The 26,533-nt window shown below is 37.2% G+C and overlaps 1 protein-coding gene across 7 annotated transcripts in view; it reads right to left on the minus strand.

Annotated features, from left to right (window-relative positions):
* Window positions 1-26,533, minus strand: part of TTC13 (tetratricopeptide repeat domain 13) — a 74,621-nt gene that overhangs the window by 27,041 nt on the left and 21,047 nt on the right. For 2 of the 7 annotated variants that reach the window (XM_039464231.2, XM_039464230.2), the window contains exons 3-11: window positions 25,839-25,914; window positions 22,277-22,347; window positions 13,793-13,858; window positions 12,223-12,315; window positions 9,177-9,293; window positions 8,043-8,153; window positions 2,792-2,874; window positions 663-804; window positions 226-400 (exon numbers count right to left, since the gene is read on the minus strand). In XM_039464231.2, coding sequence (XP_039320165.2) covers window positions 226-400; window positions 663-804; window positions 2,792-2,874; window positions 8,043-8,153; window positions 9,177-9,293; window positions 12,223-12,315; window positions 13,793-13,858; window positions 22,277-22,347; window positions 25,839-25,914 — 934 coding nt within the window. Of the gene's footprint in view, window positions 1-225; window positions 401-662; window positions 805-2,791; window positions 2,875-8,042; window positions 8,154-9,176; window positions 9,294-12,222; window positions 12,316-13,792; window positions 13,859-22,276; window positions 22,348-25,838; window positions 25,915-26,533 lie in introns of those variants that run through there. The other 5 variants (XM_039464233.2, XM_039464232.2, XM_039464236.2 and 2 more) reach the window with 3 other exon arrangements.

Genomic DNA, 26,533 nt, shown 5'->3' on the forward strand with positions numbered 1-26,533 from the left:
TTTAGAAAGTAAAAATTTTAAAAGTGGTAGAAAACGCATTTGGCTGGTCTCTCGAAGACAGAAACATCTAGTCTCTGCACTAGCACTGACAAGGTGTGGTTGTGGACAAGTCATATACCCTCTTTCAGACTCCCCTGTTTCATATGGAACATAAAAGAGTCAAGCAATAAGATTTCTACAGTTTTGAGCATGAACATGCAACAGTTCTGTGATTTTCTGACTTACCTCGGAGATACTTCACTTTAAGATACTCAGGGCTGGCCTTCTGGCCTGGGAGAGGATCATTCAGCATAACTTTCGTTTGTGCTTTTATCCCTTCATAAAACTGTCCCATGGCAACATGGCTGAGGCCTTTCATGTACTGGCACACTTCATTATATGGCTCTAGCTGCAGACATCGCTGAGGACAAAATGCTGCATTAATATTCATACCGTTTAGAAAAACTTTGAAATGCTTTATTCTTTACTCTGGAATTAGTTTTCCCTCCAGGTAAATCAGACCTGTAAACCAGTCTACAGGACAAGGGCAATGATGTCTTCTTTTTCTTTTTGTTGGAGTATAAACACTATTCTCAGTCCCCCTTCTCTGTTCATTTCACTGAACGTCACTGAAGAGTAATTCAAGAACTCCAATTACAGTGTTCTTATTTATGGATGCTTACCTTAAAGTTCTTAAGGGCTTCCTGTAAGCTGCCGTGGTGGTAGAGCATCATTCCCCGGAGCTGGAGGGTTTGCACATGATTTTGGTTGAGCAACAATGCCTTTTGAAAGCTCTCTGTGGCTGCTTCAAAATTGCCCAGTTCTCTAGGTATTTAGTAACAGTTATGAAAACAGTATAAACATTACAGGAAACACACAGAATAAGCTATCCTTGGAATTATGGACCAATAGGTAAACAAGATACCTTGATGGGGGTGTTCCTTTTGCTACTTTTTTATAGCCTCTGACACATTACAGTCCACTTACTTCTAAATCTTAGCAGCTTATAGGATAACCACAGAGCTCTTGAAATTCTGTGAGGAAAATTCATCTCCTGATTTCCAAAGGCAAATGCTTATTCAAACCCCTCTCCCTGATTATTCATCATGAGTTCCAAACCTTAAAAAATCGTGTGTAAATTTTAGTATATGGATAAAAACATAGTTTTCCTTTTTGGAAACAAGTATGTCAATTATTATCATACACGGTTTCAACATTCTCAATCAAATTCACAGACTTAAAAACGCACCTTTTTTGTCATCGAAGGTACTTCACTTAAAATCTAGTAAATCATTATGTAATTTAGAATTCTGAAAAAAAGAAGTGTATTTTAGAATTGGAACCATTCCAGAATGGAAATGGTTGTTATGGATCAGCCTGCTTTTTATTTGCTTTTTAAATTTGTTTAGAAACCAGGTCTCACTGCATTGCTCAGACTGAAATCAGCCTTCTGGGCTCAGGCAATGCTCCCACTTCACCTTCTGAGAAGCTGGGACCACAGGCACATGCCACAGCACCTGGCTGATCATTCTTTTATATATTACAAAGAATAGAAGTAACCTCAAAATGTTCTATACATCAATTCTCTGTAAATGATGAATATTTTAAAAAATATAATTTCTGCTTATGTTCATACAGCACTTTACAAGGTGCTTTCAAATCTGTTTGAAATTTCTGTTCAATAATTTGATGAGACAGGAAGCATGAATATCATCCCTGAAACCCCAAACAAATCCAAACACACTTTTTCCAACTCAGTATAAGAGCTTCTCAAACTATCTGACAAATAAGCTCTTGAATTTAATCCTTCCTGAATAAGGTACCTAACAAAGGGACTTTCTGTCGCTATCTTTCTTTTCTAGCTTTTGTAGCACTGTTACAAGTGAGAAGCCAGAAGCTCAGGGAAGTTAAGCACTCACACCTGTAAAATGACCAAGGCAGAACTAAGTCATGAGCTCCTTTACTCATGCCATCTTACCTCCTTTTCATAACACAGTATAATTTTCTTTTTGAGATGGAGTCTCACTCTGTCGCCCAAGCTGAAGTGTAGTGGTGCAATCTTGACTCACTACAACCTCTGCCTTCCAGGTTTAACCAATTCTCCTGCCTCAGTCTCCCGAGTAGCTGGGATTACAGGCACCCACCACCATGCTCGGCTAATTTTTGTATTTTTAGTAGAGACGAGGTTTCACCATGTTGGCCAAGCTAGTCTCGAACACCTGACCTCGAGTGATCCGCCTGTCTCAACTTCCTAAACTGTTGGGATTACAGGCATGAGCCACCGGGCCTGACTGACTTTTTTTTTTTTTCTTTTTAAACCCCAAAGTCACAATAGCTCTATTCAGGTCAGTGCATGCGGTCAGGAAGCCAAATTCTAGTTACGGCTTCTCATTCTCAACAGACACACATTATAATCACAACTTTTCCATCCCTTCATTCTAGGACTCTTCAAAGAGATCATAGGAAATTTACCTTTACCTTAGTTACTGTCAAGAAAATAGCGGCAGCAGCATCTATACCCCAATAGCTTATAATGCCACTGTTGAAAACAACAGCCCTTGAAGGATGAACATTTTCTAGACCGATACACACACTGAGGTTAAGAGAGAACACTGTGCATCATGACATCCTGTGATACGGGTTTTTCTACATTTCAGAGAAAATATCAACAAGTCTATACACACGTGCGCAACTCAAAATACCCATCTCCTTTGGTTAAGAAATACTATTTCTTTTAAAATATTATGTGAAGCTATTTTGTCTCCCCACTCTTCACCCTCCCTCCTACCCCAACTACCATTATTTTACTCACCTATAGGCCTGTCCTAGACTTTTATATGCATCAATAAAATCAACTTTCTGCTTCAAAGCTTCTTTGAAGGATTCAATAGCTTCCTGTAAAAAGTGTACAGAACATTATTTCATTTGCATAACTGTTAAAATTGAGTTTCACTCAAATCATAAAAGGATTTAAATATATATCCTACATAGTCTCTGACAGTTTTATTTTAAATAGGAGGGCTTTTAAAGAAGAGAGGCAGAAAATGCAATAAACTATAAGTCAGAAGGATTTAATTTCAGTAAACAAATGCAGTACTATGAAAAATGAGAGCCTTAAATTTCTCCCCTTTACAATGAGAAATCAGCTTTCCATTTTATCTACTTTATTACCTGCTATTTCATTAAAACTTTGAATACTAATCATTTCACCTTCATATTATTAATAAAATGTCCTTAATTAATAAAGGCCCTAGGACAAAAAGTAAGCCTAACCACTATGTGAAATAATTCAAAGTGATCATAACTAGCAACACTTAAAATTGAACCAATGAGAGACAAAAAAGAAACCCCAGTGTGAAATTGTTTCTAAAACAAGCAAAAAGGCTCCTAGATTCGCCATCTGAAGGATTCCCACGATCTACACAGAAAGAGGAAAACGTAAAACAAAATAAAACAAAAACCTTAAGCTGGAGGTGTTTGGAGTTGGCTTCCGTAAGCCTAACACCAAGTCCGTAGCTAAGGAAGTGAGAAGCGCTACACAGGCACTATGCTTTGGGAAGCTATCCTTGGAAATGCATGGGGTACTTGGCTACCGCCTAACTCCCTCTACATCTAGGAAAACTACTAATAAAATGTATGATTATATTTAAGTAGAAACAACCTAGGCTTAAACCAGCATTAAATGTACTTTTCACTGTGACTTATACAATGTAATAAAAAAAGTATAAAGACATAGCTTACTAATGCTTTTCCTAAGGAAAATACCTATCTTACTAAAGCTACCTGCTATAAAGCATTCATGATCTCTAACAGCTTTAATGCAAAAGACTTGACTTTAGATAATTTTACACCTGATTAGATAATTCATAGAAGAAAACTACTGAAGATGTCACATACCCTGCACATGGTAGGCACTCAATAAATATTTAATGATTTGGTAAGTCACACAAAATTGTTTTGTAAAAGCAGTACAATCCTAACTCTTTTCAAAAAGGCATTCATTCCCTGCACCTTGATTTTCTCTGGAAGGGAGACAGCAGGATAAGAGAGGCTGGTGTGCAGACTCCTCAAAGGTAACAACGGGACAACAATCTACCAATTAAGGACTCCTGCTGAATATCTACTGTTAGGTAGAAAGATGAGAATGGATAAACTTTAACATTTAAGAAATGTTAAAGATCACTTTTAGTTAGGCTTCTGGCCATGGTGTAACCTCGATCTTTTAAGATTTTACCACTACATTCTTAAATTCAGTAAACATGCATTGAGTGCCTACTATGTGCCAGACAGTGTGAGGTACAGGGAGGCAAGGATGAGCCAGTCATTATCTCTGTCCTCTAAGAATGGAGTCTAGTTAGAAAGCCAATTGTGTCACCAGGTTACTGGAATACAAATTAAGAGCTACAATAGAGATGTAAGTCTCTGGGAATGAAGAGAAAGAAACCACTAACTGAGCCTAGGGTAACAGAACAGGCTTCAGGGAGGAGGTGACAACTGAGTTGGGTCTTGGAGAATGAAAAGGAATTTAGTAAAGAAAGAGGGTACTTTGCAGAGGGCAAATAGTACTGTATAGTGGCACAGATCATAGAAACGGGAAATTTAGTGAGGCAGGAGTGCAGGGTGCATGGGTTGGTACAAGGGAGAAGGAAAAGATAGGAGACCAGGCTAATATGGGAAGCTGGACCAGGAAAAGAACGGCCTCCGGGCCACACTGTGCAGGCAGTGAGGACTAAGGGGCTTCGCATAGGTGCATGACCTCAGGAAATATACTTTTTAGAGATGGTTACTACTAGCAGTAACAAAGACAGACCAGGGAGGGAAGAGAATGGAGACAGGGAGCCCCCTTAGGGAGCTGCTGCAGTAGTTGGAGCAAGAGATAATGAAAGCTCAAACTGAGAAAGTGTCTCTGAGGAGAGACAAGAAGGGCACCTCAGGAGACATTTTGAATGGCAAACTACAACAGAATTTGGTGGCTGCCTGGGTATGGGAGGGAGATGAGGGAAAAGAAAGGGTAGGAAGCTTTTAAGCTGAACAGCCTGGGTGGGTGGCAAGAGCATTAACCAAGTAAGGAGGTACAGGAGAAAGGGCAGCTGCAGGTGGGGGTGGGGTGGGGCAGGAGGGGATAACGAGCCCATCGGGCGTGTTAAGGCTGGAGTGCTTGTGGACAGCTAGGTGGAGACGCCCAGGGGGCTGCCCACTCCACTTACAGCATGCTTGGACGCCACAGTTCTTCAAAGTCTGATTTCTCTTCAGCTTTTAAGAGTCTTTGGTTTCAGGGTTCCTGTCTAATCACTGCACAGCTTTCTACCTCATTCTGCCAAAGAGGGGACATAGTAGAATCAAGATTTTAAGGCGTTGGGAACAAAGAAACTACGTTTGAATGAATCAATCTCTAAGCATATGAACTGGCTCTGAATTAATTTGCTTGGCAAATGCCATCCCACCACTTTCAGTCCCCATCTTTCTTACTAGTGGATGGACAACCACCACCCTAGGGCTGTTCCTTATAACTAAGAGAACACTCTCAGGTAACTCTCAAAGTGAAGGCTGGTAAAAACAGGTGCTCAGGACACATGGTTTATGAAATAGCCCTTACAACATAGATAAAATGATGGGATTCAACAGAAAAGTTTTTGTTGTTGTTTCCCTAGGAAGATACAAAATGCCTGCTATAACCCCTGAATTGGATAGTTGTGAAATTTGTAATGTAACATTGCCTAATATACTTCCAACATATTACATCAGAAAGTAAATAAGCAATCACCCACTTAATTAATTTCTAAACTGCTGTTGGCCAAGAAAGAACACTTTCAGGATACAAGGATAGCTCAAACTCATTGGTCCATTTAATACTTGTCTCTATGGTTAACAAGAGAAACAGGAAAATCTGGACAAAGTTCATTTATTAATTCAGCCATTTCACTACCAACTCAATTTTCCAATCTGTGTAACAGGGATACCCTCCACTTCTATACCTCATGGGGACACCGCTGGATGAATGAGGTAAGTAACCACTTTAACCTCCTCAGACAGAGGATCTGTAAGAAAGAGTTCCCATCTATTATAAGAAAGAGTTTCCATCTATTATGCTGAGGCTGTGATTTTGAGCATGGTGAAAAGGACAGAGGGCCAAATAACTTGGTAAGACTAGTTTGCTGAGGGGCTTCTAATGCTCAAAATGAAAGCACTGTTTCTGGCTTCTTATCATGCAGATCTAAAGGAAATCAAACTGAATTGCAGTTCTTGTGCACTTCCTACTTTCTTTTTTCTGAAAAATTTTCATTTTCAAATACCCCAAAGAGCCCTGTCCATGTTCCTAAATCTGGCTTTATAGTAACAATGTTAAAAGCAAAATCATTTGTTTGCATTTGTTTACTTTTAGAAATATTTTCAACCTCTTAATACAAATAGGTTGGTATTTTTTGTATTTCTAATCTTTTCCTCCTCCATGAGATATCCTAGAGATATAATTCGAGTAGAGTACTGAGGTTCAGAATTTTTTTTAATTTAAGGTGACTGTCAGAGATGACGAGAAGAACGGAGGGCAGATACAAACTAAACTGGAGAAGTCCATCTGTCAGCTGCTCAAAGCATGTTTCAATAAATTGCTCTCAAAGACTACAGCTACCAGTCTGAATCCTGAGGGGAGAGAGAGGTCTTCATTAGGGGTACCCTCCACATACTTCCAAAAGGAATGTGAGGTTTATGAAAGAGAATCTGCAAAATTCCTTTTGGTTTGGTTTTTAGTGGAATGGGGGACTTTTCTTTTAGAAAACTAAAATTTTAAATTTTCACAGATAAAAGAACCTATAATAATTAATACTGGATTCCTGTTTCCAGTTTACAAAGTACTTTTCACATAAAGCATTTTATTGAATCCTCATGATCACTCCAAGAGGCAAAAAGTAGAATTATTTCCACTTCATAGACATGGAAGGAGAAACTGACTGTTCATAGAGCTTGGAGCAAGAGCTCAAACCAAGGGCTTTAAACACCAACTTCAATGCCCTGTCCTTGAAATTCATTTTTCCACTAATACATATTGAGCACCTACTATGTGACAGGCACTGTTCTTAACACTAAGGGTTTGCAATGTGCGGCCTTTTCACAGGTAAGCAGTCTCCCCACAACCCAAATATATGTATGTCAGATCCTCAAACCACTTTCAGTAATAAAATGTCTGTTCTTTCTGTCAGAATACACATCCCTGCCACATGCTACTCAATTTCTTCACAGCCTTCAAAGTTCTTGTTAAGTACCACCTTCTGGGGCTCCTATCAAAACGAACTGCTTTTTGGCTGTGCAGGCTGACTATTTTGTTCTCAGGCCCATCTGTCTTCCATCAGATAGCTTGGATGTGTCCTGTGTGAGAGCACCTACTGTGTGCCTGGCCTTGGGAGGCACAGAGCAGGCCCAGGTGAGAGAGGCAGCTGCCCGTCAGGTTCCAGGCCCCCGGCTCCTGGCACAAGCCTTCTCACAGTGGGTTCCCCACACAGACTCAGAACATGGAATCGAGTGCCCGGGCAGGAGGAAGGGCTGGGCTGGAGGCCACATTTCTGCCCATACTTTCAGTCAGTTCAGATAGCTTTCCTGTTTCCCTCTACCTAGGCTTTCCTCTCTGCCTGAAGGGCTTTTCTTCCCCCACCTCTAACACCTAATCCTACTCAGACTTGCAGGTCCAGGACAAAGTTCACCTGTTCTTTGGAACTTTCTCTAACTCTGCAGTCCCAACGAATCTTTCTAATCTCCATTTTCAAAACACTTTGTTTATATTAGATTCCTGAGTATGTTTAGCATATGATAAATTATACGTAGAAAAAGGTTTGCAAACTGTATCCTCTATAAAGGTAAAGTATCATTCCTCCCACTTATTAACCTTTGAGCCTTTCCCTTTCTGTATCTGTCTCCAGGAACCCAGCAAATAGTAGGAGTTCAATAAATAATAAACATGCTGATTCAGACTACCTTCTACATCAGACCAGCCATCAGTCAAATGAAACTCCTCCCACCCACAAAAGAGAAGCAGAGTCATCATATGGTACACATATGCACAACACTTTCACCTTCAGAAGTCCTCTGTGAAAGAAAGTTAAACCTTTGTATAGCATAGCTATAGGCTGGTTTTTGTTCAGTTCTAAGGACTGCTGAAAGTCTTCATGGGCTGTTGCATAGTCCTACAAGAAGGAGAGTGGAGGAAAAAATAAAATAGTATTCATTAGATACGTGAACATTTCCTAATTTTTGACTGGTAGAGAAAAAAATCTCAATTCATCCTCTGCCCTTTTGGGCTTTAAAGGAAACATTTCATGACAATATATATTAGTTAAATGCTTATACTACTCATTCAAATAGTTGGAGTTTTCTGAGAAAAGTGATTGTGAGAAAAACTCACAAAGGTTTAAATTTAAGCACTCTATCTCAACTGCAAAAAAATTTATCTCAAATACTGTTGAAGAAATAATCTGTTAGAGAAACTTCTGGGACTAGCGTTTTATCATACTAGATATTTCCAAAATAATTATGCCGCAGATTAACATTAAAATGTGTTATGCTGACTCTTCTAATATATTTTCTTTTGCACAGAAAATTGTTTTTTAAAGTACGATAAGCTGCAGAAATAATTGTGTGGCTTATCGTACTTTAAATAAACCATACTCTATTCACAAAATTACTCACAGCAGGCTGCAATCCTTGATCCCATATACTAAAGCCACTCTGATGATAAAAGACAATCTTGTGAGGCTTGGGTCACTTACATAGAGAAGCAACAGTCTGGAAAGCCATGCTAGTTCAGGGTATGGTTCTTGGGTTGTGAAACCCAAAGAAATTCAAATTGTACCTCTAAGTTTAATAATCACACTGACAACATGTACACCTGCTTGCCTATGATGGCATTTACAAGAAAGACAGACATACAATCCACAAGCTAAATTTCTCTTTCTCTTTCTTTTTTTAAATGCCAGTCCAGAATTAGTTATTGCTGACAGCTCAAACAAGAAAATGTGTTTTTAGCACGTAATGTTCTCCACTTAATGTTTAATTTCAGCTACAGAAAATGCTTGTATAACTCTTAGGACACAGACATATTACTAAACGGCCAAAGCCCAAATCTATCAAAGAGTCGCTTTCTGGGGTCCAGGGAAAAATGAAATCTTCATCATCATGAAAAGAAATACTTCAAGACAAAAATAAGTCACCTCTGATATGAAGTACAGGGTTCCCCGATGTCTGTACAGCCGTGCTGAGGGCTGCAGTTGAATAGCTTTAGTGAGGTCATTCACTGCTTCATTAATTCGTCCCAGAGGGGACAGAATCTAGAAATCCCAAACATGTAATCAGGAAAAATACCAGTGATCAACCCTAAAATCCCAATGTTTTTGACTCTTCAATTCCACTTCACCATACTCCACTCACAAAATTACTCTCAGCAGGCTGCAATCCTTGACCCCATATACTATGCAATGGGGTTCAAAGTCAACCAGCTGAGGTGCCACTAATCTTTGTCCAGTCAAGCAGGAGGCTGATGAACTATGACGGCAGCAACTGCCGTGTCACTATTTCACATTCTGGGTTATGCCACATGTTGCTTTTCTTGTAATATGATTTTTTTTTCTTGACTTCATCTGTTAAATCAAAATTTGGCATATATACACAAAGACGTTAAAATTAACCTGAAAGATAATTTTGAACCATTAAAATAGACAAATTATTGGATACAGATTAAAGTCCTCCATGGTCTTTAGCTCTGTTCTCTATGTAAGAAGAGCTGAATGACAACTTCTAAGATTCCAGATGCTCTTTAAGCCCTTTTGTGTAACAACTTTTAACTCATGAGTCATGATCTACAGAGAAGGAGGAAAAATATCTGCAAGCCTGTTTGGAAAAGCTCTTTAGAGCCAGCAATCAGTTGTATTCAGGCAACGTGAAAATACAGAAGACAGTTCAGAATGCAAACGTAAACCAAAAAGACCTAAGAAAATCCAAAATGGGTATCAGTATTCATGCAATCAAGCCCAAGCACTTTATCCTGAATAAACGTCCTTAAATTAGGGACTACTTTGTTGTTGTTTTAGAGACAGGGTCTCACTCTGTCACCCAAGCTGGAATGTGGTAGCACAATCATGGCTCACTGTAACCTTGAACTCCTGGGCTCATGCAATCCTCCTGCCTCAGCCTCTTGAGTAGTTTGGGCTACAGGGTTATGCCATCATACTGCTAATTTATTTTTTAAAATTTTCTGCAGAGGTAGGGGGTCTTACTACATTGACCAGGCTAGTGTTGAACTCCTGGCCTCAAGCAATCCTCCTGTGTTAGCCTCCCCAAATTTTGGGATTACAGGCATAAGCCATCATGCCCAACCTATTCTGTCCTTATTATACAGGTTATTTCTACCAAATTTTACTGATTTCCTACTCTACAGAACTATAAAACCAGCAAGAGAGAGGATTGAGGCAGGCCCATCACTAATAGTAAGCATGACAGCCCGGAAAGAGGAAAGAAATTGAATACATGTCTGAGAATTCAAAAAGCACAGTAGGCTGGGGTTGTATTTTGGAAGGAAAATCATCCCTCCCTGGGTTATCGACCCCTAGGTGTATAATTGAATCATCATACCCCAGTACAACAATCAATATGCATAATAATTAGTAACTTTAAAAAGTTAACTTATGTTCATCAAATATTCAGTATTTCAGAAAGCATGAAAGTGAAAGAGTTCTCATAAAATGACTTCTGACATATATAAATGGTATGTTATAATTTAGCAGGAAAATTCAGTATGTAGTACATTATTGCCCAATAATGCCAGAAAATGAGAATATTATTAGACATTTTAAAGACAATTAAAAATTATTTTTCTAATTACCAATGCCATTTTGGATAAACAATTAGCTTTTTATTAGATATGCAAATTTTAAAGTCCTTTTATATAATTCTTACCTAAGTATACTTAATTTAATTCATGATTTACCAGATTTTAACATAAACCAAAGTAATAGAGGAGAAAAAGCATCAGTCCCCTCTCCCAGAAGCAGCTGATTACCAAATCTGTCACCAAATTAGCCACTAAACACCAACTAAATACCAGCAAGTCTCATTCAGGGATAAACTATAGTCAACCCTTAGGGTTACAATTCAAAAGAGATAAGAGGTAAGAAATTAAATCATTCACTGAGAAAGATTTTATTCAAAAAGCCAAATCTCCAACAAAATATAAAATTCACTTTAAGAGACTGAACCGTAAGACATGATAATCCTGAGAACAAATATATCGTAAATATAATTTTTAAATTCCTACACCCTTAGCACTTCCTTAACTCGTTTTCTCTTTCAAAAGATAAAATAAAAAGTAATTTTTCCTTTAGTTCAACTATGAGATTATATCAGATAATTAAAAGTTGTTTTATTCAGACTAAATACATTAACACATATGAATCCTAGATCGCTTATTTTAAGAAAGTAAAATAAACACATTTCACTTAAAAACATTAAACAGAATGCCTTTGTACAGAGTCTTGTCCCTGCGCTGTACACTCTCCTCCATCATGTCCCCACCACACCATGGGATTGGATCAGCCCTAGCCTCACTTCCTCCTATGGCCTCAGCAAACACTCCCGACATTCCCCTTCTCTTCCTAAAGAAGTGCCTCCTCTGTCTACTGGAGCCAGTATTACACCACGTTATCTCTCTGCCTCTACTTCAAGTTCCTTTAAGATGTGGCTGCAATCATCCTCACTTGATCTATGTAACTATGCAGCTAGGTCTATCTCACAGGAATTACATTTAGGTGCTTACACACATATTTATTTGATCTATGTGTCTATGCAGCTAGGTCTATCTCATAGGAACTATATTTAAGTGCTTGCACACATACACATCAGCAGAATGAACGCTTCCAAAGGCTGTGAATTCCAGTTTCACCAAACACTCAGTCTTGCTAAAGTATGTCACATAGACAGTAAATATTATGTGTTATATTTTTCAATCAATATCTGTAGAAGTACTACACATCATAACCACATATTTTCATACTAAATACTACTCTTCTATGTTAGTTCAGGAATATCACTCAGTCTATAGTTTTCTAGTGATTTCAACCATGTTTAAAGGCATTAAATACCTACATAGAAAAACATAAGAGTTTTAAGGGAGCATTAAAATTTACAAGTAATAAAATAATAGGAAAAAAAATTGAGATTTGACTAACCCAATAACGACAGAGGGAAAAAGAAAACCACACTCACTTCTGCTCGCTGCTCAAATACCTCTGGACGATCTGGTTCCAAGGTAATTACTCGGCTCAGTTCGAACAGAGCAAGCTCAGCATTCTTAATGTCCTTGAAAAGGCATTAGCTTAGTATGAGACATACTGTTACTCAAAACCAGGCTGAAAAGATTTTCTGAGAAAACTAGTAATTTAGTAATGATATAACCAATTTTTTAGAAATAAATATGAACTTCACTTCTATGAAAGAGATGTGCCATGTCAAATCAGTCATGATATTACAATTATTTGACTCGCTCAAGTCTACCTACTTACTCAACAATAACACGTTAGACCCAGCTACCTATCACAAGTTCCACAGATGGCAGGATATTATCTACACTTAATCTGCTTAAACACGGAATCAACGAATCTCAGTGGATGAGTACATGGATACCAGCACGTGAAATGATGCTGACTGGTGGCCATGGGGGAACAGAAATGTATCAAGTCAGTGTCTAATAAAAACATAAGCCTATAAATCTATACCTTAAGAAGTTTAGGTAAGTTCTCTTTAACATTTGCGTGTTACTTTTACATTAAAAATGCATGTGTAACTTTTTATTAAATATACAAGCAAATTTAATATCAAAACCTATAATTTTAAAAGCTGAGAATTAGGAAGAGGCAGCTCTGAACTTTACTAGTGCAGCTTCAACCTGGTCATTCACTGATGCTCTGAGTGCAATGTCATTTCCTTCCTACCCATTTCCATCATTCTCAATTCCGAATTCATTCTCAGTCCTCTATGTCTCAGAAGTATATAAACAGACAAAGATCTCCAATAGGCCAGCACAAGGTTAGTATAATATTAATTTTAATATTTTATAAATTATAATAAAAAGGTTAAACATTTTAAATATTTTTAATGTAAAAGTTACAAAAGTATTTCTTTCTCAAAGCACAATTTTACACAAATATTTTTAGTATACAGTAGGACAATATTTAAAGTTTGCATATAATCTCCTAGACTAGGAAAGCTGAACTTACACCATTTTGTGATTTACTACATAATTTCAGGAGTTTTCAATTTTATATCATGGTACCTTTTTTCGTGTAAAACATGATTATTATAGTCCTCCTCCAGCCTTTCTCAGAGAAATAAGGGAATAATTTGATTATAGCTACAAAGATATTACACCTATCTGCAAAAAGTATAAAATATAACAAATAAAAATAAATGTTACACGCCTAAGGAAACCTTTTGTTCTTTCATCAACCTTTAATAATTGTGAAAGGAACTCAAATTCTAAGTCCTACTGCACTACTGATACCCAGTCTACACTTTGACCATTGAATGTCTCTTAGGAATACAATCAGGGTCTCATGCTTTTCTTGGTCTACATCCAGTTCATCAAAGTTGACCCCAGATCTGGGTGGAAATCCCCAGTCCACCACTTTCCAGCTGCCATTTTCTCATCTGTGAACTGGAACCACAGATACCACTCCATGTCCCATCAAGGGTCAATGAACAGTAGCAGTGCTAGCAAAACCCTGGTCTGTGTCAGGTCATGTAGGCACTATGGCAATCATAACTATTACATACTCACATGTAGTCCCTTCTTTCCATAGGCTATCCCTCGGCCATAAATTGCACTAACCAGATCAGGCTCCTCCTAGTCAGACCAAAACAGAAACACGTCAAAAACCATAAACAAAACAAAACAAAAAAAAATCAGTTTCTGCTTAAAGCACGTTAATGCCACAAGTGACAGCTCTACTTCTTTATGCTACAACCACTCATAAGTCAATACGCAGTCTCCAACCTGAAACGTCTATGTTCGTAAAGCTCATTTGAATGAAATGTGATAAAAGTTTCATGTTGAAAAAAAATAATAAAGAGAGGAGAAGGGAACCAACATTACTAAGCAACATGCTAGTTTCTTTCACAGAGTCATCTTATTTAAAATGCAATCCTCTCAACAACTCTGGCAGCAACAGCAATCATGTCTTACAGAGGAGAAGACAGAGGCTCAGAGGGCTAAAGAGATGTGAGCAAAGGACTGGGTAATGCCTTTAACGTGTGTGTTTCCTCTCACATATCCATGAAATAACCTGAAAAGGAAAGAACCACTCAATGCCAACACAATGAACTAGAAATGAGTCTGCACTGAAATCTGTTGGAGATTAATACAACCCTACATACTAATGGGTCGAAATAAAAAACCAGACCCTTTTTGCAACCTGTTCTCATGCTCTCTCCTGCTATTCTGCAATCCAAATGGGGTGGAGGAAATACCTATTGGGACCAACGACAAAACATCTGTTGACCCTGGCCATTGAGTCCTTACACACAGGTTAGTTGGTAAGTGAATGAAATGACTCTCATCTACATTTAGCCTCTACAATTTTTACTTCTTTGAATGGTTCACTATATGGTTAAAAGAGAATAAACAGCTGCCTCTGGCTATAAGGTCCTGGGTGGAAGTCTTGCACTACTAAGATATTTAACAGAATGGCACTAGATTCTCCAGAAAAAAATCTCTGCAAAAACTTGATAAAGTTACAATTCTGAGCTACGGTATCTGCCAGACATTGTTAAGTTTCAGTTCTGAGCTAGGGTATCTGCCAGTATTGTAGAAAATGAACACAACTACTTCAATGATGAGTAAATGGCAAAAAAAAATAAAGGAGAAGATAACATGTATTTAAATTTTCTTAAAGGCTACTCAAATGGAATGAGATGCCTCTATACCCAGTGGTAAACTGGCACATCACTGGCCACAACCCAGAGAGCAGATTGGACTACATGGCATTATGAAAAACTGCAAACATTCAACTAAACAATTTGAGGTTTCTAGCTTCTCTTAGAACATCAAAAGATCCAACAAATACAGGCCCACATGTTGGCATTCTCACACAGCGATAAGTAAGTGACCAGAGCTAAGCACTAGCTGTCTCTTTAGATGAGAGGTCCATGCTCATCAGTTCACCACAGGGCCTACCCATCACTACCACACTACACCAACTCTCTTTGCTCATGTTACCTCCCTGGCCCCTACAAATTTCTGGATTTATGATTTATAACTTATATATAACTGGCATAGAGGTGCTCATGCTATTTGCTGAGAGGGTAAAAAAGTACACATTATAGATCTACAGAAGAATGGCAGTTAACATTTCATAAATCATGTGTGATTGTGTGAACCATTAGGTGCACAGAAAGAAACTCTCCGAAATGCTACCAGGAATTTCCTCTGGGGAGTGAGATTACTAGATATATTCCTATTATACTTAATACATTGTTATATTCCTGTTAATTGTTTAAAACAGACATGTTCATTTATAATCGGAAAAAAAATGTTTAAACAATACATGTTTCACTGCAAAAATTTAGAAAATGAAGAAAAGCAACAAGCAGAAAGTAAAGGGTGCCCTATAATCCTGACCCCCAGAGACGAGCACTTTAAACATTTAAGTATTCTTCCCAGCTTAAAGGAAGGCAGAGCAAGTGGTTTGGATGAAAACAGAACAAAGGTATAAGGGGGAAAAGGGGAGCAGGAAAAAAGGGAACCTCTTGAGGAATTAAAAGTAACTGTCTTCATGTTTTTCCATGGCATAAAAAGCCAGAAGACAGAACAGTCAACAGTTGACCAGAACCCTGGCCAGGCTCGGGTGGTAGGCGGTGAGCCCAGCGAGCTCACCCTCTAGAGCAGGGCTGTCCAGTCTTTTGGCTTCCCTGGACCACATTGGAAGAAGAATTGTCTTGGGCCACATATAAAATATCTTAATACTAATGACAGCTAATGAGCTAAAAATAATAATAAATCTCATAATATTTTAAGAAAGTTTACAAATCTGTGTTGGGACACATCTGAAGCCATCTTGGGCTACATGGAGCCCATGAGTTAAAGAAGCTTGCTTTAGGGTGACATATGTCTCCAGGAAGAACCAAACCTATGCTCAGATTTGTTACAGTTCAAAATATATTATCCAAGCCGCTTTTCTCCTGAGAAAAAAAGTTTACTCCAGATGACCAAGAGGTGAATCCGAAAAGGTGTCAGTAAACAGTTATTCTACTAACATGAATGGCATCCCTGCACACCCGTGGCCGGGGCTGGTGCTCTGACATCTTCCTGCTCTCCAGCTCACACACCCCTTACCAAATCCTGGCCCTCTCACCTTCTGAACAGATCGGGGTCCTCCCACCCAGTCCATCAGCCACTGCCCTGTTCTAAGCCTTACTCTATCACCTAGGATACTGTGATCACCTTACCTGTTCCCATCTATTCTCCACAGACACATACCAAGAGTTATCTTTCTAACACTAAAGTCTCATCACATCACTTCCCTAACTGAAATTATTCAGTGACTACCCCATCACCTAATACAGTGACATTCAAAATTTTTAACTCCAAACCACTGAAATACTTTTTATATTACAATCCGGTACATACATACACGTGTACAACATACACACACACGTATCAAAACAGTTTCACTAGGTTATACCTAGGACTTACTATACACAGTAGAATCTGATATTTTCTAGTCTAATATATTTCACTATATATATATATATATAAATTATGTTTTAGGTTTTGGAGTTATATTTCACTTTTTAAAAAAATAATGCTAATCTTGACTTGCCAATTAATTTCAGGACCCACTAAAGGGTAGCAACCCACAATACAAAAAAAAAAAAAAAAAAAGGGTAACAACTAAATGGTTTTACAGAAAACATTAGTCATTTTCCTGCCTTATTGTTCAGCCTGATCTCCTTCCTCTTTTTTTTCTTTTCGTAAAGACAGGGTCTCACTCTGTCACGCAGGCTGGAGTGCAGTGGTGCAAGCCTAGCTCACTACAGCCTTAAACTCCTGGGCTCAAGCGATGCTTCCACCTCAGCCTTTCAGGTAGCTGGGCTATAGGAGCGCACCATCACACCAGGCCAATTTAAATTTTGTTTTTGTAGAGATGGGGGTCTCACTTTGTTGCCCAGGCTGGTCTCAAACTCCTGGGCTCAAGTGGTCCTCCTGCTTCAACCTTCCAAAGTGCTGGGTTTACCAGCAATTTAAAATATGTTCCTTCTCCTTTATTCCCACTGTATATTGTATGGATGTTGGCTGTTCATTCCACAATTATTTACTCAGGGCCTACTGTTAGCTGTATCAGGTTCCACATGCTAGGAATACCATACAAAGCCATGCTATTCCTGCCATGGACTAGGAATCGCAAGCAAAAACCAACACAGAAGACAAGAGATTCATCCATCAGATCAAAGTCAGCCCTGCTAAGCCTGTTCTTCCCAAAGGGGAAGCAAGCAGGACAACATGGCTAATAGCAGTAGGGTACAGTCCATGGGAAACAAGAGCCCGATCCAGGGTAACAGGAAGGCAAAGCTCTATGACAGATGTGAATGACATATGGTGGGCCTCCAGCTCTTGTGGCTGGAACATTTTGGTAGCAATAAAAATTTTAAGTTTAAAAAAACAACCCAGCCATTCAAAAGTTTACAACAGCTGAAATATCTGAACACTGACAACTTCCTAAAGGTAGCCATCATGATCTGGACTGTCGGACTGGATGTGTGCCTCACACAGAGCCCCTTGCACAGGCCTCCCTCCAAGTCACCCCATGGTCTCATCATTACTACAGCACTGAATTGGTTACTATGCTCATCTGTAAAGCATTTAGGTTTTCTCTATCCAATTTTTCTTTCTTTTCAGAATGTTTTCCTAACAGTCAAGAAGGACATGTAATTATTGTGGCTGTTATAGCTACAGTCTAGTATTAAGCACTCCTAAATTTAAATAATAGATTTTATTACTTTTAAAAGTTGATGCAACTTTATTTAATTATTATTTTAACTATCATTAGCTAAAAAACCAAAAACTTTTCTTTATGGAATGCCATAATAAATTATTGGGTTTTTTCCCCAAATAAAAATCAATGTTTATTCCTAAAAACAAATTGGGCTCTGAAGAGCAATTTTTCAAAATATTTTTATAGAATTTATACTTTATAAAGTTTTCAGAAACTTTTTTTAAAGTTTCTTTAAGAAGTTTCCATACTCTTAAATTTAAAAGAGTGAAATACAAATGATTATTTCAATCTTCCAATTTTACTCTATGCAACTGCAAAATCATGGTATAAGACAGTTGCCTAGATGGTGTTGTGCCTACTTAGATGTCTCAATTCTCAAAAAAAAGGTCTAATATATCATCCTCATTTTATTAGTTATACAGTGATTTTTAATTTTACAGTATTTACTGTATTTACCACTACAAGGCTGGCTTTTTAAATTAAAACTGGAAACTCACTGGATCTAAAAACAAACAAGTCAAAACAGTCAGTACATAAGCAATGTAATGAGATTAGATTTTACCTGAGTGACAGACACACGTATTTGCATAAAAGATGTTATTAAAAATTCTATGCAGAGGAATATTTTCAATTTTGTGTGCTAGTGTAAAATAGGAAATAATGTTCTTTTACAAGTTTAGCTCCACTGGAATCAGATCAAAATCAGATGAGCTCAAGGTCACATAAGGAACAGCAAAGGCCAAATTGCCTCATAAAATTGCTGAAGCATTTATGTTATACCCAGCCCTGCATGGGGACCAAAAAAGCACAGAAATTAGGAAAAGTTCTACTTTTCAACCCAAGAACACTATTATGGATGCACTGACACACGCAGAAGCGACTTCAGGGCACTGGCACAGAGATAACACTAACTCATAAGCTTTAAAAATCAAGAGTTTCTAATGCAGACTGACATCTATTAAACCCTGTCATTGTGCTCAGATAGAAACTTTGATACTTCCATAAAGGAAAATTAAACCACTGGGAATAAACATTCCAATAAACACTTTCAAACACCAAGGATTATGGAACTATTTCCCAGGTATGTAATCTGATGATGAAACCAAGACAACAGGAAAGGTATAAGAGTTTTACATCAAAAAGTCATTCTGGAGTTAAAGTATCCCTTATATGTAGATCTGAAATTCATATTAAATGATATTATCAAAATAGTGATTCTAATAAAATCTAAGCCCTTGAGTCCCCATTTGTTGTCTGCTTCTATGAACAGAATCAGATTCCATGCTCTGTTGCTTCATACTGGAGCTCATGAGCTGTCTTTAAAAAAAACATTTTGCCAAGAGTTAATGAACTCAAGAAAACTAAAAAGTCTGTGCATGAATAGCTACTACTTTAAAGATTTGTTAAAGGACATTTACTGGTTTAAAAACACTGCAATTTCACATATCTGGAAGGTCCTGCAAGGAAGAGGTAAACATATATTAGCATATACAAAGAAAAATGGTTCTCAAGTGATATTTAGTTCCAGTATAAGCTGAAGAATGAAAAGTAGTAGAGCAACATCCGTGTATGCTAGAAGAAAAGCTTCATCACTATTCTGAAATACTGGATATGAAAAAGTATTACTGAGATAAAAATGTATTTCATTACTGCAAGAAATATTATCACTACACTTGCCAACAGAATAAAAAACAAAACAAAAAAAAAAGAAAAGAGCAATGATTTAGAGAATAATCATACATGTAATATATAATTTAAAGGGAATGATTTATGCAAATTATGATTTATGATGAAAAAGGAATTTTAATCAATTAGAGAAGAAGCAGTAACTATTCTTTGGACATTTGTTTCCACCTACTTTTACAGTGTCTTAATGATACTGTCTATCAAGAGTTTGATAAAATCAACAGAAAACTCAGACAGAGACTGTGTGCGTCAATTTCAAACATAAACTCTAATATAGAAAAGTTTTGTCCAGAAAAGTAGGACCAAGTTTCTTATTAAAATTTTTGAAAGTAATTTTATCATTTAACATCAAATCTTCATATTTTCTTTCTTTTTTTTTCAGATACAGGTTCTTGCTCTCTGGCTGGAGTGTAGAATCTTTGGATTTTCTATTTCTTATCAGTCATATAATACAAGGAAAATGAAACAGATTTTCACATAGCTTTATCTGGATGGCTCCAAATCTATTCTTGCTTACCCACGTGCCATGCAAATATAATTTCCACATAGGTCATGACGTGGAAAAAGCGGGAAAGCATCAAGATAGAGGGTAAAGAGAGAGAAATCACCGAGGAAAGCACCAGCAGGAAAGTCAAGGGCATTCTTGCTGCTATAGAAAAATATGTTATAAATGACCACCCAGTTAGTTCGTCTGCATCTGAACTTTCCACTGCCTTCATCCCTGCCCCATCAATTGTCTGAACTGCCAGCAAAAGAGGCTAATATAATCCACACATTCTCAAAGAGAGATTTCCCAGCTGACAGTAACTCACTGTATCACAGATCGATGAAAATGCAATATCACATTTCAATACATTATCAACTTCTTTGCACAAAAAGAAAAATGCTAATATACTTTCTGAATACAATTGCAAGAGAAGTATCTACAACTATAAACAGACAAAACAAAGGCATATCATAGAGCCATTAAAATCATAAGACCATAGAAAAACACTAAAAAATATTTACAGTATAGAATTAAGTGAAAAAGTAATACAAAATAGTATACATATTCAGATTATAAAATAAATGCATACTTTGAAAAGGTACAAATAAAAAATTTAAACAATGTTAAAGTGGCAGAATTGGAAAATTTTTTATTATTGAAAATATTTTAACAGTGTTATATTGTCTTCAACCACAATGGTAATAATATTTCCAAAAAGTTGAATAAAATCATAATACATCTGCAAACTCCTATTTCTTCTGGATTCTATGCTCCACCCTGGTTGCCTTAAATTAACTGATATTTGCTCCTATAAATGTATCAAAACCTCGCTTTCAAATCAGAGTCAAGTGTTAACTGTGTAAAAGTGCTTGCTTACCTTTTATAACATTCCCAACCCTTAAAAGAAAGGTGATTTTTAAAACGATTTATAGTCTACCCTTTGTACTTTAAATTCCACTGCAGAATAGTATTCCACATGACCACCCAAATATACTGCTGCTTGGATCCAAAGACCACAAAGTAATAACTAAAAATATCTCATCAATTGTTTGAGAATCAACATATTATCAATGTAATTAACCTTATTTTTAAAGAGAAAACAAAAGCAAACTAAATCAAAATTAATCATTTAAATTAAGTCTGCCTGCTAGCTTGTAAGGTATTTGTTGGCACTTGCTATGATTAACACAGATGAATATACACAAGAATGGTACTCTGACTAGCCAAAATTTACTAAGCACTTACTATGTGCCAGGCCCTGGGTAGTAATTACTTTAGGATATTTCATTGAAACCAAAAAAGGATTTTTTTTGGAGGTAGTTACTATTATCTCCATAACTCAGGAGGTTAAACAACTTTGTAGCAAGAAGCAGAGTGGATTAGAATTAAGGCATCTCTAGCTCTAAAATCCATTATCTTCTTCACTGTACTTTACTGGAAAGACACATCAACAATCAATAAATGGTTAGGCACCAACAGTGCATACAGTTAAATAATGATACAAGATATAAGGCCGATGTTGCTGGGCAGAAACTCTTACACATGCAGTGCTTGCATGCTTTATCTTAACCAGACTTTAGCGCAGCCATCAATCAATAAAGACCCAATACTTCATTGAGGAGTCTCATAATTATACTTAAGGTGAGAAACATACCTATGAGTAGAAATTAAGTTAATCATGAAGATCAACTCCTGTGTGAAAATAAGTTGGAATTTCAAGAATTTCCAGTGTCTGGATCTCATGGGAGATACTGTGGTAGAGAGGAAAGTGAACTGAAGCTAATGTTTTTTTAAACCTTGCATGTGAATCCCATCTCTGCAACTTGATGGTCAGGAGACTATGAGTAAATTGCTTGAGCTGATTAGATTCCCTTTTTCTCATTTAAAATGAGGTTTTATTTCAAATCTTTCGTTTAAAAGATTAAATGAAAGCATGTCACAAGGCCTAGCACCAAGAAAGTGCTCAGTCCATACCAATTTCTTTTGTTTTTTTGTATAATTTAAAAATATGTTTCATTACAGCACTTCAGCTATGCATTAGTCCATATTTTTGTCATGACTATAAACTTGAAATTATATAAATAAGAAGAAAAATTACCTGAAGCATTGTTGAAAAATGCCGTATTGCTTCATCATAGAGACCACTGCCAATCAAGACATAAGCAATAGCTATGAAACAAAATACAAAAATATTAAAGGAAAAAATAAAGTAGCTCAAACTAGAATCAATAACTAAATTCTTCGGTAAATCTCCAAAGGCAGCTCCCAGCACTGAAAGCAGTTAAAGAAAACCTAGAAGTTAATAAGGTGCCATTGAATTCTTCTACTTTCATCACTCCGCACTTGCTAATCAGCCTTCCAGTTCCATCTAGATTTAAATTGTTAAAGTCATCTATGAAATATCTGCCTACAAGAGATACTTATCTTTTTCTAAGCCCGTCATTCATTTCCAAATCCCAAATAACCTTTGTGATGTCTCCAGCTATCAAAAAAGCTAGTAATAAACCTAAATAATGTCCATCTAACATGGCAATGTGATTTTTACTGTGAATGTTATGAGAAATACCCAAGTAGCATCACAAATATCAATTCCTGAGAGTGCTGAATTTATTGCCAATTATCTAATAAGAACAAAAACAGGGACTCAAATTTGGTAACATAATGCTTAACTGTGGATAATGCACACCATTATAATGCAATGACAGTGTTTCTTCCCTTCAAAATATAGTCAATACACTACTCAAAATATATACTAAAGAATCATTTTTTATCACATTGTTTAGGAAAGTGGTATTTAGAAAACAGAGCCAGGACAATCTCTGAAAACACAGCAATATTCTGACTAAATTCTGCCACCCATCCAAAAAACAATATTTGAATCTTCTAGATTATATTACCATCTATAATATTTGCCCTGACCGCTTAACCCTTAGTGCCCCCCACCTAAAAAAAATCCCTGAAAAAAATTTTATTCCTCAATCAATATAACTATTTTGATGACATTTCTTTGCAAAAAAAGCTTTCCGGTAAACTTTTACCTTTTAGGACCTAATAGGTGTTCAAGAAGATGGGCAATGAAAACTTTCACTGTCATTAAAGCTTCTATTTCCTGACAGTTAAAAGTAGTAAAAACATTAAACAAAGCAGAAACAGAAATGATATGTAGAAAGAGTTTAAAATATATTCATAAATCAGTAGAGTAACAATGAAGTTCAAATTGAGCCCCATAATAATACAAGCACTTCTGGGGGCATTCTTCAAAATAAAAAGAGGGCCCTTTTGCCCTACTTTTTTTGAAAAGATCAGTTAAGCCCAAATTCATGTTCAGAATGCTGACAATGGATACCATTCAGATAGCTAACCTCCAGGTAACCAGAGGATGCCTTTAGTTTTGGGGGTGGAAGGACGGGCAGTATTAATAGTAGTAAAAACAGTAGCAAGAATCATAGTAGCTACAGGCATTGCATTCTTAATATGTGCCAGGCATAGTAATATCCTTTACCAGTATTAACTCATTTGCTCCTCCACTGCAATGAGGAAGGTACAATTATTAACCCATAAAGTGGTTAAACAAGCTGTCCAAGGACCACAAGCAGTGAGCGAGAGGAAAGCAGCAAGCTGCTTGGCTCCAGAGCCTAACCTCTCATCCAGCGCGGTATGCTGAAACAAATCAAGGCTGTTCCCAAACCACTGTGCGCTGAAGGGATGGCCAAGTGGTTGAAATTCCTTAATGGTCAGATAAACATGGATAAAAACATAAAACTTGTACTTTTTTGAATACAAGAAGATGACAATAGATCAGAAAACCAAGATCTGGGCTCGGATTCTGGCTCTGCCACTCACCAGCCACATGATCATCGGGACTTCATTCACTTCTCATAACTGTCTGGGTCTTGCTTAATAAGCCTGTAGAAGATTTTCTTAAAGATTCCTTTCAAATCTAAATTTTTATTTCCTATCTATCATCCCATAATGAGTAAATATCTATTGAATGAACAAATCAATCAATGAGCCAGCCATAAAAACAAATATGATTTTCAGGAATAACTTTTGTAGTTTAGAACATATTTAAATGGCTGTCCACATCTAAGCGATCGAATTCCACTCAAAATCAAAAGCAGTTTTCAAATATCTCCACCTAAAACTCAACATTTTGTGAACAAAACCCAGAAATATTTATTAATAAAAGAATAATCATAATACAAATCTTGTACAAATACAAATAACAATTAGGATCTAAATTTTGTTATAGGAGTCCAAAGACATAAAGGAAAAGCTGCTATAACTGGATTTTCTCAGAAATCTCTACTTACCAGCAATCCCACATCTCCGAGCAATGTATATGTTCACAGATGTCATTTTTTCAAGAAAAAATACTGAGTACAAAAGATCACAGGCCAGCTCAGGGCCTACACTACCCCAGGGTCTACTAGAATTATTCTTGGAGAACAGAACCGACATAGCACATATCAAGCCCTGAATTCATTATTTTAATAAATAAATACTACTCTAAGTAGAATCCAAGGACTTCAAAAAAGACCAGATCTGATGCCTTGAAGGGCAATCCTCAAAGCCTTCTCAAAGAACATCACCATAAAGTGATTTGCATTTCCAAAATAGTCAGCACTCTGGGACGCCAAGGTAGGAGGATCCCTGGAGCCCACGAGTCTGATACCAGCTGGGCAATATGGTGAGTCGTGGTCTCTATAAAAAAATTTTAAAAATTAGCCAGGCATAGTGGCATGTACCTATAATCCACATACTCAGGAGTCTGAAGTGAGAAGATATTCCAGCCCAGTTCAAGGCTGCAGTGAGCTATAATTGCATCACTGCACTCCAGCCTGGGCCACAGAGCAAGACTCCACACTAATAGGAAAGAAGCCAATATAAAGAGCACTTAGTCTTAATATCAAACAAACATGTATGGCCATGGTAAGGATAAAATAATTATGCATAAATTAGACAGAAAAGAATTCCCGCAGGTACTTTGGGCGAGTGAGTGGGCCACATGCGAGAACGTGCTTCAATAGTTTGTCCAGTTGCACTGCTCAGCCCTGTATTCAATTTATCTCCACTTCCTCACATGTAAGCTCACTAGACAGAGGGAAATACACCCAGTGTACATCTGACACTGAGAAAACCAGCCTGTTTTAAAATATGCAATGAACATACCAAACTACGTGACTCGTGCAGATATGAATGAATTCAATTTTTCTACACTCACATTCTTAGACCCAAAAATAACTGACTAGCATTATGAATAAAATAGCTTAAACATAGCTATTTCACTACATAGAAAAGTAGGTAGTTTGAGATTCTATTCTGCTTTCACTTATTCATTGCTCACTTCATCGGTCATGTGATGACAGCACACAAATAACCTATTACTGAATAGGAACAGCTCATTACCATAATTATTAATTTCAATAGAAATGGAGAGCTGGAACAGATTATTCCATCCAAACCTTTTTTTTTTTTTTTTTGGACATATAATAAATGGAACTTCACAAGGCTGAATGTTTTATGTAAGATCAAACAGCTCAAATTGGCAGAGCCAGTCTCAGTGTTCTTTATACCTCACCATCCTGCCTTCCTATTAATGCATCTAACCAAAAAATTGAGGCAAATATTACAGAAATATTCCCAGATTCAAGTCTTACCTAACTCTTCATTTGTGCTGTCATTATCAGTGGCAAACGGGAATCTCTTTTGTTCTGCAATAGACTTGGCCTGGCTCTGAGGGGGGGAAAAACATATATATTTTAGCTTACCACAAATTTAAAAAAAAAAAACTTGTATTAAAAGCTGTATTTTTAAAAATTAAGGCTACACTTGATTTAAATGGAAACAAGAAAATCCCACTATTGTGGGAAGGTTTTATACTTTGTCTTTCAGTAGAATCTTGATGATGAGAGAGAAACTCTTATCAGCCCTTTCTAGTTTTGCTATGTAGCTGGGACCTTCCACATATGGGAAGCTGGTAAAGCTTCAAGACGTGGCAGATTTAACAATATGTAAGGGTGTTACTAATGGTATATAGCTGGGTGTGACTAGAACATGAGTCCTTCCTCTTTATCAAAGTTTATAGACAAGTTCACAGATGCAAAAGATTTTTCTCCTTTAATAAATTGCTTAGATAGGCAGGGCATGATGGCTCATGGCTATAATCCCAGCACTTTGGGAGGCCAAGGCAGAAAGACTGCTTGAGCTTTGGAGTTTTGACATCAGCCTGCGCAACACAGTGAGACCTTGTCTCTACTAAAGTTAAAAAAAAATTAGCTCAGCATGGTGGTGCACAGCAATAGCCCCAGCTACTCGGGGGAACTGAGGCAGGAAGATGGCTTGAGCCCAGGAG

This window comes from Saimiri boliviensis, chromosome 14, assembly GCF_048565385.1.
Source record: "Saimiri boliviensis isolate mSaiBol1 chromosome 14, mSaiBol1.pri, whole genome shotgun sequence".
NCBI classification, from domain to species: Eukaryota; Metazoa; Chordata; class Mammalia; order Primates; family Cebidae; genus Saimiri; species Saimiri boliviensis.